The sequence below is a fragment of the Canis lupus genome, chromosome 8 (assembly GCF_003254725.2).
Source record: "Canis lupus dingo isolate Sandy chromosome 8, ASM325472v2, whole genome shotgun sequence".
NCBI classification, from domain to species: domain Eukaryota; kingdom Metazoa; phylum Chordata; class Mammalia; order Carnivora; family Canidae; genus Canis; species Canis lupus.
The window spans coordinates 47,662,233-47,673,074 of NC_064250.1; the positions used below are offsets into that span (position 1 = coordinate 47,662,233).

Consider the following 10,842-nt stretch of genomic DNA (forward strand, 5'->3'; position numbering starts at 1 on the left):
AACCTCCCCATTCAGCACCACCAGGGATGGGGAGCTGCCTCAGGAAGAGATGCATCCTGGGGGTTCAAAAAGCCCCAAAGTCTACCCAGTCATCTAAGGCTAGTTTCTGGGCTCCAGCTATGCTCCCCCACCCCTACCTTCAAGGCTAGCCTATAGACTTTCTTTCCCTGGGTCTTTCTATCTGAACCTCCCCAACCCCTCCCCCCCCAAACTCTTTGGAAATCTTTCAACTTTCTTTCAAGTTTTCCCAGGGCAGTTTGGGGTCTGTTTCAGAGCTAGGTCTGGGCGCTTTAACGCCCCCAGCTGGGTAGAGTGGACCAGACAATAGCTGCTATCACTTTACCATTGGAAGTGACCCCCGAATTTGCACTTCTTTCATCTTGGGACCAGAGCACTTGAGGGTGGGCGATTTCCTGGGGGGAGTGGCTTAAACTGCTTCTCCACCGGCCAGTTGGCTGTAGACGGTCCATGCTCAATGGTCCACTACAGATACGAAGCCAGTTCTGGAGTGAGAGTGGCGCTTGGCTGGGGACGCTGCCGCAGGGTGACTTAAATGTCCCAAGCTGGAAGCTGGAGAAAGAAGTGGACGCCCCCGGGGCTCTGGGCCACCCTCGAGGTCAGTAAACTAGCTTCCTCAAAATTCGGAACAGTGGGTGCCCTGCACGGTTTGGAGGCCCCAGGGGAGTGAGGGCTGGCCTTGGGACGGCCAAGGGCCCAAGAGTCAAGGAGTGACTCCGTGGACATGCTGCAAGCATGTGTGTATGCGTGCATAGGTGTGTGGGTGTGTGTGTGGAAGGGGGAAGTGAGGCATTGTTTCAAGTTCTTTCTCCCCACCCCCACCTCCAATCGCATCCCCACCCCCACCCGCCGGCCTAGCTCCCCTCCCAACCCTCACACAATTGTCCGTCCCCGGCCCCACCCCAGGCTCTCAGCTTCCCTGGTTGGGTCGCTTGACTCAAGCCCCGGGCCAGCCAGCTCTCTCCCTAGCTGCCCTTTGCCTTCCTGGCATCCTGAGGGGCGACTTTTGGCCTGCGCTGCTTCCCCTCGTGGGCCACACTCCCCCTTCTACTCCTCCGGACACGTGGTCCACAAGAACAGCTAAACTTGGAAACTCCCGAACTCCCTGAGGCCTGGTTGACCTGATGGCCTCAGGCCCGCTCTGGAGCCCCCAGGCACTCCTGTTACCCTTCCTTGGGAAGTCACAGCTGATGAATTCTCCTGCCACCAGCCAGCCCCCATGGCCGCCCCTGCCCTGCTGGGCCTCCTGGAAGCCAGGGAGAGAGCCAAGATGGCTGGCGCTCCCTCGAGCCAGGGACCTAACCTGGGCAGCTGAGAGGGCAGACCAGAGAGGCGCAGAGTCAGGCCAGGTGAGATGCCAGCCAGTTTACCATGGTCTTATCCGGTCTTGCCGAGGATTGAGGCCTGTGTGGCACTGCCTCCTACTTGTTGAGCCTGGTTGACTGTGGAGACTGCAGAGCCAGCCTACTTTATGAGGGATGAGGAGAAGGCGGGATGGGGAGAACATGGGGTACTTGGTGAGCAAACACAGAGCCCAGGGTGACGCTGGCAGAGAAGCAGGTTGTTCTAGAGGCCAGAGGAGACTTAAAGCAGGATTGTGTTATCAGAGTCATTGGCCCTTCCCTTGCCCTGCCTAGAGAACCCTGGTTGACCCCTTCCAAAATGGAAGGGGCAGAGTCCAGACCTGGGTTCTGAGACCCCATCTGCTTGAAATAAGGAGATGGAGGGAAGAGGAAGCTGGCTTTGGTGAAGGTAAGGCTTTGAGTCTCTTTGCAGAATTGCCGGTGCCCCTTCAATTATTCCTTGGCTCCAGAGCCCTTTCTAAGTGCTAAGATGCTGGCAGGGTGCTTTTTGGATACCCTGTTTTTCCTCCTTCCAACCTCCAACGGGGAGATCCTGTAATCAGGGGGACTTGCCTCCTTGGTTTCATGGCTTTTCTGATTCCTTCCAAGAGCTGTGGGGGCCAGGGAGGCCAGTTGAACAAAGCCCATAGATTACCTTTCACCTTTTGCACCTCATTCCATGAATGCACCTGGCAATTGCCAGATCTGCTTTGCATTGCACTTCCAGGGAGCCATTGTTGAAAAGACTGTCGCACCTGAACCCCATCAACCAATTGTCTACTTAAGGATGATTAGATTCCCTGCACGGCCTCTGGCCTTTCCCTTACTGTCCTCCGGTCGTCCAGACCTTCTTGGATGGATGTGGGGTGCAGAGCTTCTCCAGGGAGCTGCTTTTTCTCAGTAAGCTTTTGAGGAGAATCAAAGTGGGGTATTACCTACTCACACCTCCTCTTACCTCTTTGGGGAAGAGGAAGGAATGAGCTTGGGTGAAGTGGAGCTGGGTGGGACTGAGACTGGGACGGTACTGGGGAGAGTAGGTAGGGTGGGATAGGTTAGGGAGGGGGATGGGGGGTTTGTGCAGAAGGAAGTGTGGTATATCTGGACATTTTGTTAGAAGATATCCAAATACTGCTGCTTGAATTCGGGCAAACCATCTGTACCTTTCTGGACCTCAATTTCCTCAAAGTTCCCAAGAATTCATGTGTTTCTGGATCCTTCAGCTAATAAACATTTTGGGTGATGCATTCCACTGGGTGGTGGAATTACAGTGGTTAGGAGGGGCATTCTGGAATCCCTTCGCTTAATTTTATAGCTTTAATAGCTGCGTGGTCTTGGTAAAGTTGTTTAATTTTACCCCAAGCCTCCATTTTTCCAGGTGTGAGCTCAGATTAGCCATTTTAGCAATGGTGCAGGTGTGATGGAATTGTGGTTCACGTGGAGGGAAGGTGAGAACCACATATAAACAAAATCACCTCTAAAAAAGCATGAAATCCAAACACTCACTCCTTGTAAAGCCCAAAGGAACTTGCCATCATTGGAGGGAATATGGTGCTTTGCTCGGGAAAGAGACTGGGTGGCAGGGCAGGAAGAATCACTGAACAGTTTTTTTTTATTTTTAAAATGTTTTATTTATTCACGAGAGACACACAGAGGCAGAGACACAGGCAGAGGAAAAAGCAGGCTCCATGCAGAAGCCCGTTGCGGGACTCGATCCTGGAACTCCAGGGTCAATTTCTGAGCCGAAGGCAGATGGTCAACCGCTGAGCCACTCAGGCATCCCTAATTTTTAACTTAAAAAGAAAAAAAATTTTTTAGAGTAATCTCTGTCCAGCATGGGGCTCAAACTCACAACTTTGAGATAAGAGTCACATGCTCGGGATCCCTGGGTGGCGCAGCGGTTTGGCGCCTGCCTTTGGCCCAGGGCTCGATCCTGGAGACCCGGGATCGAATCCCACATCAGGCTCCCGGTGCATGGAGCCTGCTTCTCCCTCTGCCTCTCTCTCTCTCTCTCTATGACTATCATAATAAATAAAAACTAAAAAAAAAAAAAAAAAAGAGTCACATGCTCTACTGACTGAGCCAGCCAGGTGCTCTGATTACTAATTTTTGAAAAGCTTTTTTATGATTATCAGGTAAAATTCTAGTGGTACTCCTTTGGTGCTAAAAGCTTTTTTTCAAAACTTTACCGAACCATCATTTATACTCATGCATTCCCTTTTAAGTGTGCAGATTGATGAGCTGACAAATGTATACAACCAAACCCAGTTTTTTTAATTTTAAAAATTATTTAATTTTTAAAAAAGACTTTATTTATTTATGAGAGACACAGAGAGAGAGAGAGAGAGAGAGAGGCAGAGACACAGGCAGAGGGAGAAGCAGGCTCCATGCAGGGAGCCTGATGTGGGACCTGCTGGACTCTGGGATCACGCCCTGAGCCAAAGGCAGATGCTCAACCACTGAGCCACCTAGGAGTCCCAACCAAATCCAGTTTTTAAACCTCAGGCTAATCTAAAACAATATATTGAATTCTGAGAACAAAGAACAGAGAGGACAATGGTCTCCTTTTTAATTTAAAACCAGTGTCAAAAAAAAAAAAAAAAGTGTCCGAGAACCATTACTTTGCTTTGCAATGCAACAATGAAAATGTACCAGTAATTAGGATCATTAGTTTGTGTTGAAAAGGTGGCTGGCAGTTTAAACTGGAGATGAATCACAGACCTTAAAGTGTCTGAGTCCATGCAAAGGTACTGGCTGCATCACTCGTATGACCCAGGGCAAATTAGCCTAGGTTGGATTTTCTGTTTTCTCATCTCTAACCTGGGAATGATCATGTGCCTATACTTTAAAGTATGGCTGTCAGGCTTAGGACATTGCCTGGCGAATACTGAATGCTCAGTACATCCTAGTTATTAGATGCATGTTAGCACAGTGACTAGGCTGCTGCCACCCCTTTGAAAAGGCTTTTTGTTTCAGGGCAATAGTTCTCAAACTTTTTGGTGTCAGAAGCCCTTTAAAACTTGAGGACCACCCTGGTGGCCCAGCAGTTTAGCTCTGCCTTCAGCCCAGGGTGTGATCCTGGAGACCTGGGATCAAGTCCCACATCGGGCTCCCTGCATGGAGCCTGCTTCTCCCTCTGCCTATGTCTCTGCCTCTCTCTCTCTTTCTCTCTCTCTCTCTCTGTGTGTGTGTGTGTCTCTGTCTCTCGCAAATAAATAAATAAAATCTTAAATAAAATGTATATTGTATTAAAAGCTGAGAAATTTAGAAAATATGAAAAAATAAGCCTGTTACACAATAAAAAAATAACACAATTTTGTGAAAAACAATTTTTCCACAACAACAACAAAAATGTAGTGAGAAGAGTGCATTCTTTTACATGTCTTCAAGCCTGTAATATCTGGCTTAAAAGGTATTCTGTCTCTGTGTTCAGTTTGTTGTGATACATTTTTTAATATATTTTTTAAATATTTTATTTATTTATTCATGAAAGACACAGAGGGGGGGCAGAGACACAGGCTGAGGGAGAAGCAGGCTCCATGCAGGAGCTATCGGGGTCCCGTTGGACCCAATCCTGGGTCTCCAGGATCACGCCCTGGGCTGAAGGCGGCACCAAACCACTGAGCCACCCGGGCTGCTCGTGATACATTGTTTTGATAGAAGTGTAGGAAGAAAATTCAACTTTGTCCAGATATGTAGATTGAAAAAGGAAGATTCTTTCTTCCTTTCTTCCTTTCTTCTTTCTTTCTTTCTTTCTTTCTTCTTCTTTCTTTCTTTCTCTTTCTTCTTCTTCCTTTCTTCCTTTCTTCCTTTCTTCCTTTCTTCCTTTCTTCCTTTCTTCCTTTCTTCCTTTCTTCTTTCTTCCTTTCTTCTTCTTCCTTCTTCTTCCTTCTTCTTCTCCTTCCTTCCTTCCTTCTTCCTTCCTTTCCTTCCTTCCTTCCTTCCTTCCTTCCTTCCTTCCTTCCTTCCTTCCTTTTCCTTTCCTTCCTTTTCCTTTCCTTCCTTTCCTTCCTCCCTCCCTCCCTCCCTCCCTTCCTCCCTTCTCGATTTTATTTAATTACTCATGAGAGACACACAAGGAGAGAGAGGCAGAGACACAGAGGGAGAAGCAGGCTCCCTGCAGAGCCCAATATGGGACCCCATCCTGGGACTCCAGGATCAGGCCCCTGGACCAAAGGCAGACACTCAACTGCTTAGCTACCTAGGTGTCCCAGGAAGAGTATTTCAATAGCTTGTTCAGTGAATATTCTTTGAGAATTATACCAACACTTGATAAATAGTCGTTTTTTTAACTAAGTTTTTTTTTTTTTTTTTTAAGATTTTATTTATTCACAAGAGACACAAAGGCAGAGACTTAGGCAGAGGGAGAAGCAGGTTCCTCGCGAAGAGCCCGATGTGGAACTCCATCCTGGGACTCCAGGATCACTCCCTGGGCCGAAGGCAGGCGCTAAACCGCTGAGCCACCCAGGGATCCCCTAAGTAGTAGTTTCTTAAAGCTTAGTTGTAATGTAGAAGCTGAAACAACACTCATTTTTTTGTTCCTCGTTATAGTAAAATCCATTGTTTCCTTTTATACTTTGAGTGAATCTTTTTTTTTTAATTTTAATTTTTTTTTAAAGATTTTGTTTATTTATTCATAGAGACAGAGAGAGAAGCAGAGACACAGGCAGAAGGAGAAGCAGGCTCCACACAGGGAGCCCGATGTGGGACTCGATCCTGGGTCTCCAGGATCACACCCCAGGCTGCAGGCGGCGCCAAACCGCTGTGCCACCAGGGCTGCCCTTGAGTGAATCTTTTACCTGTGTGTGACTTTGTAACATCACCCATTGGTTTTGGAAAATCTAGTTCATTGATTGATGTAGATCTTCAAATGTTGACAAGTCCATTACACAGTATAAAAAGTTACATTTGTTAGTGTCACTACTGATCCCATCAGAAAAGTCTTTAGGTATTGGGAAGCTGTCAAGCTCACTGTAGTGGATACAGGTTTTCCAAAATTACGGTTTTCAAATGAAAGTTCAAAATTTCACTGGCAGCAAATAGTCAACAGTTTTCTTTGAATTGACAGGCTTGTCTAACTCATTTTTGAGAAAATGTCTGCCAAACATACCCAAGTCTAAAGAGTAATGTCTCAGTTTTTCTTTCAAGTTAAAGTGATATTCCATGATAAAAGTGGCTAGTTCATCATATAAACCAAACAATTGTCATGTGAGATTTTTGTATGCAGCAGAAATGAGCATATCCCACTTTGCCACTTGTAAAATTGAAAAGTCCTATATTTAAGGGCTGTGGTTAAATCAAAATAAAAATCTTTACTGCATCATTAAGGACATTTTTGAGTGCAACTAGTGGGTTTTTTTTTTTTCCCTGTGAGTACATGGTGGTACATAGCCACCCAGGTACCCCGAGATTGTAACTCTTAACAGTTATAGAGGTACAGGTACTATGGAATATGTAATGTGTAATAAGTAACTAATGCTTCTACAGTACTTTCCTGTGTGCCAGGCACTGTTCTAAGGAGTATATGTGTGTGTAGATCTATATAGCTCCATGTGTTCATTGTCCCATTTATGCCCACAATAGTTGTATAAGGTGGATACTTTTATCGTCCCACTTTACAGAAAAGGAACTAAGTTTTTTAGAAGCATGGAGAGCTGAAGTAACTTGCTCAAGCTAATATTAGAACCAGGACTCAGAGCACCTAGGTGGACTCAGTCGGTTAAGCATCTGCCTTTGGCTAGGTCGTGGTCCCAGGGTCCTGGGATTGAGTTCCACATGGGGCTTGCTCTCTGCTCAGCTGGGAGTCTGCTTTTCTCTCTGCCCCTCCCTCCACTCATTCTCTCTGTCTCTCTTTGTCCCTCTCTCTCTCAGATAAATAAAATAAAAAAGAACCAGGACTCAAAGCCAGGTTGCAGAGACCCAGCTCTTCCTCACTACCACTGAGTGATTAAAGCCTGGGAGGCACTTAGACCCTATGGAGGAATGAGAGTAGGTGGGCACTATCTTTAGGTGAAAGGTGCAAGTCTCCATTGCTGGGTGTCTGGGCACCCTGTCCTGACTCTGCCCTCTGTCCTCTGTCCTGGCAGGATGACCTCTCGGGAGCAGCTGATACAGCAGGTGCTACAGGAGCTGCAGGAGGCGGTGGAATCGGAAGGCCTGGAGGGTCTGGTCAGTGCTGCTCTGGAGGCCAAGCAGGTCCTGTCATCCTTCACCCTCCCCTCCAGCCGGGAGGGGGGCTCCAGCCCCCAGGTGCTGGAGGTGGACTCCGTGGCCCTGAGCCTGTACCCGGAGGATGCTCCCCGGAACATGCTGCCGCTGGTGTGCAAAGGCGAGGGCAGCCTGCTCTTCGAGGCGGCCAGCGTGCTGCTGTGGGGTGACGTGGGGTTCAGCCTGGAGCTGCGGGCCCGCACCGTGGTGGAGATGCTGCTGCATAGACACTACTACCTCCAGGGCATGATCGACTCCAAGGTGATGCTGCAGGCCGTGCGCTATTCCCTGTGCTCTGAGGAGTCCCCTGAGATGACCAGCCTGCCGTCCGCCACCCTGGAGGCCATCTTCGACGCGGACGTCAAGGCCACTTGCTTCCCTAGTAGCTTCTCCAACGTGTGGCACTTGTACGCCCTGGCCTCTGTCCTTCAACGCAACATCTACTCCATCTACCCCATGCGAAACCTCAAGATCCGGCCCTACTTTAACCGGGTCATCCGGCCTCGCCGCTGCGACCACGTGCCCGCCACGCTGCACATCATGTGGGCCGGCCAGCCCCTCACCAGCCACCTCTTCCGCCACCAGTACTTTGCCCCCGTGGTGGGGCTGGAGGAGGTGGAGGCCGAAGGTGCCACTGGCCCTGCCCCGGGCCCTCCGGCCCCGCTGCCGGCCTCGGCCAACACCCTGGAGCTGCTCAACCGCGAGCCTGGCCTCCGCTACTCCCACCTCTGCCGGCGCTATCGCGTCACCAAGACCACCTTCTACCGCTGGCGGCGGCAGTCGCAGGAGCAGCGGCAGAAGGTGGCCGCCCGCTTCTCGGCCAAGCACTTCCTGCAGGACAGCTTCCACCGTGGCGGTGTCGTGTCGCTGCAGCAGTTCCTCCAGAGGTTCCCCGAGATCTCCCGCTCCTCCTACTACGCCTGGAAGCAAGAGCTCCTGGGCTCTGGCACCTGCCCGGCCCTGGCCCCCCAGGAGGAGCAGGGGGCCAAGGGGCTGGGAGGCTCCTCGCGGCCGTCCAGCCCTGGAGTGATCTTAATGCAGCGGGCCAAGTTGTACCTGGAGCACTGCATCTCCCTGAACACGCTGGTCCCCTACCGTTGCTTCAAACGCAGGTTCCCCGGCATCTCCCGCTCCACGTACTACAACTGGCGCCGGAAGGCCCTTCACAGGAACCCCAGCTTCAAGCCGGCACCGGCCCTGTCCACCCCGGGGGCTCCCCAGCCAGCCTCTGTTCCGGAAGAGGCTCTGCTCCCTTGGAAGAGTAAGGTGGGAGAGGGGGCAGGCAAAGCAACAGCAGGGGGACCACCCGCCCCCCACGAGTTTCTGCCCCCAAAGGTGCCCCTGTCCCGTTGGCAGAGGCGCCTGCGCAGGGCTGCCCGCAAGCAGGTGCTCAGTGGGCACCTCCCCTTCTGTCGCTTCCGCCTCCGCTACCCCAGCCTCTCGCCCTCCACCTTCTGGGCTTGGAAGAGTCTTGCCCGGAGCTGGCCCAGAAACCTGTCCAAATTCCAGATGCAGGCCCCCACCCTGGGCAAAGTGGGGATGCAGGCAGCTGAGGAGAAGCAGGAGAAAGAAGCTGGTGGAGATGTGATTGCTGTGAATGTCCCCCCTGCTGGGACCCCCCTGCAGGTGGGGGCTTCTCCAGGAGAGGATCCAGGGAAAGCCCAGGAAGGGCCTTCCAGAGAGGGGGCCATCACCCAGGGCCAGCCCCACAGCAGGTTCCTGTCCAGCCACCCTGTGGCAGAGGCAGCAGCGGGTGGCAGGGACGGCCAGGTGCTGGTGATGGACATGCTCGCCACCACAAAGTTCAAGGCCCAGGCCAAGCTGTTCTTGCAGAAGCGCTTCCAGTCTAAGAGCTTCCCCTCCTTCAAGGAGTTCAGCGCCCTCTTTCCGCTCACGGCCCGCTCTACCTACTACATGTGGAAGCGGGCACTGTATGATGGCCTCACCCTGGTGGATGGCTGACGAGGAGGTGTGAAGGGGGCTGGGAGGAGAGGGGGCCCATTTGGACAGGGTCAGGGACCTAAGTTCGCCTCTGGCTTGGCTAAGATGCCCTTTGCTCTGGTTCCCACAGTGTCTACCTCAAATCCAAGGGCAGCTTTGTGCTATCTCCTGGCTCTAAGGCAGACGGAGCCAGAAATGAGCCATCTGGTCTCTTGCAGAGAGCTACAGGACCAGAATTGTTCTCTTCGGTTGTTTGCCATTCTTGCTTTTTATTGTCTTGGTTTTAGTTTTTTGTTTTGATTTAAGTGGGTGGGCTGCCCGCCCCACCCCCCAGCTGGTATTGGAAACTGTGTTTGGGGGTTCTGAGGGGGTTTGTTAGCTAAAGCTGCTTTCAACTTCTCCTGGGGATGAAGGAAGTACTGTAATCTAACATGGCTATCTGTCCCCTTAGGCAGAATATATGTCTTTGGTTTCTTTTGGGGGTTGACACCCTCATTACTCAAAGATGTTTTCCAAAGAAACAATGGGAGTCAAAAGTGGAGCAGGTCAGTGGCTTCTTTCTGGTACCCCCAAGGAAGAGGGTGCCAGGCTCAGCATGAGAAGTAAGGGTATAGAGGAAGAACCTCTAAGGGAAGGCCTTGAGCTAGATCACTGAGGTGCTGGCCTGTCCCTTGCAAGGAGCTGGTAAGGGGCTGGGGGAGAGTGTCGAGTCTCTGCTGGTGCTTGGCCCATCTGCTGTGGAGCCTCTAGTCCTCTGCCAGTCTGGATGGCTCTTGGGGACACTCGTCCTTCTGTTGAGCCTCTCCCCTGAGCCTGGGCCCCATCAGTGAGGGATCATACAGTGACCGGGCAGGCAAGTAACTGAATTTGCATTGTCCAAGAGTCAAGTTGGAAAACCAAAGAAATAAAGAGATGTGGTACCCATAGCCCTTGGTCTCTGGTGTTTGATTAGTCAGGATGTGCCTGCTCATTTCCACATTCCTTTTGGTTTAAGGGCACCAACAATGACCATTTCTCTTTGGAGGGGACATTCCTGGGTTTAGGGCTTGGGGGATGGGGAGGGATTGCTCTGGGGATTCCGTTTAGAATCTGATCTAGAGGTGACCTGGGGGTGGATCTCCAGCTGGGGATGGGGCTATGGCCGCCTGGAAAAATACTGCGACGAGGTGTTCTCGCAGGCTAGGCCAGCACAAGGGTCAGGTCAGGTCCTTGTCAGGCATTCTCTTTAGTGCTCATCATGTGCCCAAGCAGGCTAGGCCCAGGCCTAGGTCCAGGTCAGGACAGGACACTTGTGAGCCTCAGAGTGGCTAAACTGCAAACCCCCTCTGGTGGGCTG

The 10,842-nt window shown here is 51.1% G+C and overlaps 1 protein-coding gene across 2 annotated transcripts; it reads left to right on the forward strand.

Annotated features, from left to right (window-relative positions):
- The first annotated feature begins 460 nt into the window (after window positions 1-460).
- VRTN (vertebrae development associated) lies at window positions 461-10,432 on the forward strand. 2 transcript variants are annotated; one of them, XM_049113006.1, is made up of 2 exons: window positions 461-616; window positions 7,445-10,432. In XM_049113006.1, the coding sequence occupies exon 2, from the start codon at window positions 7,446-7,448 to the stop codon at window positions 9,525-9,527; it is 2,082 nt and encodes a 693-aa protein (XP_048968963.1). In that variant the 5' UTR covers window positions 461-616; window position 7,445; the 3' UTR covers window positions 9,528-10,432. The 2 variants fall into 2 exon arrangements, with proteins under 2 accessions (XP_048968963.1, XP_025299203.1); XM_025443418.3 differs by lacking the exon at window positions 461-616 and adding an exon at window positions 957-1,367.
- The last annotated feature ends 410 nt before the right edge of the window (window positions 10,433-10,842 follow it).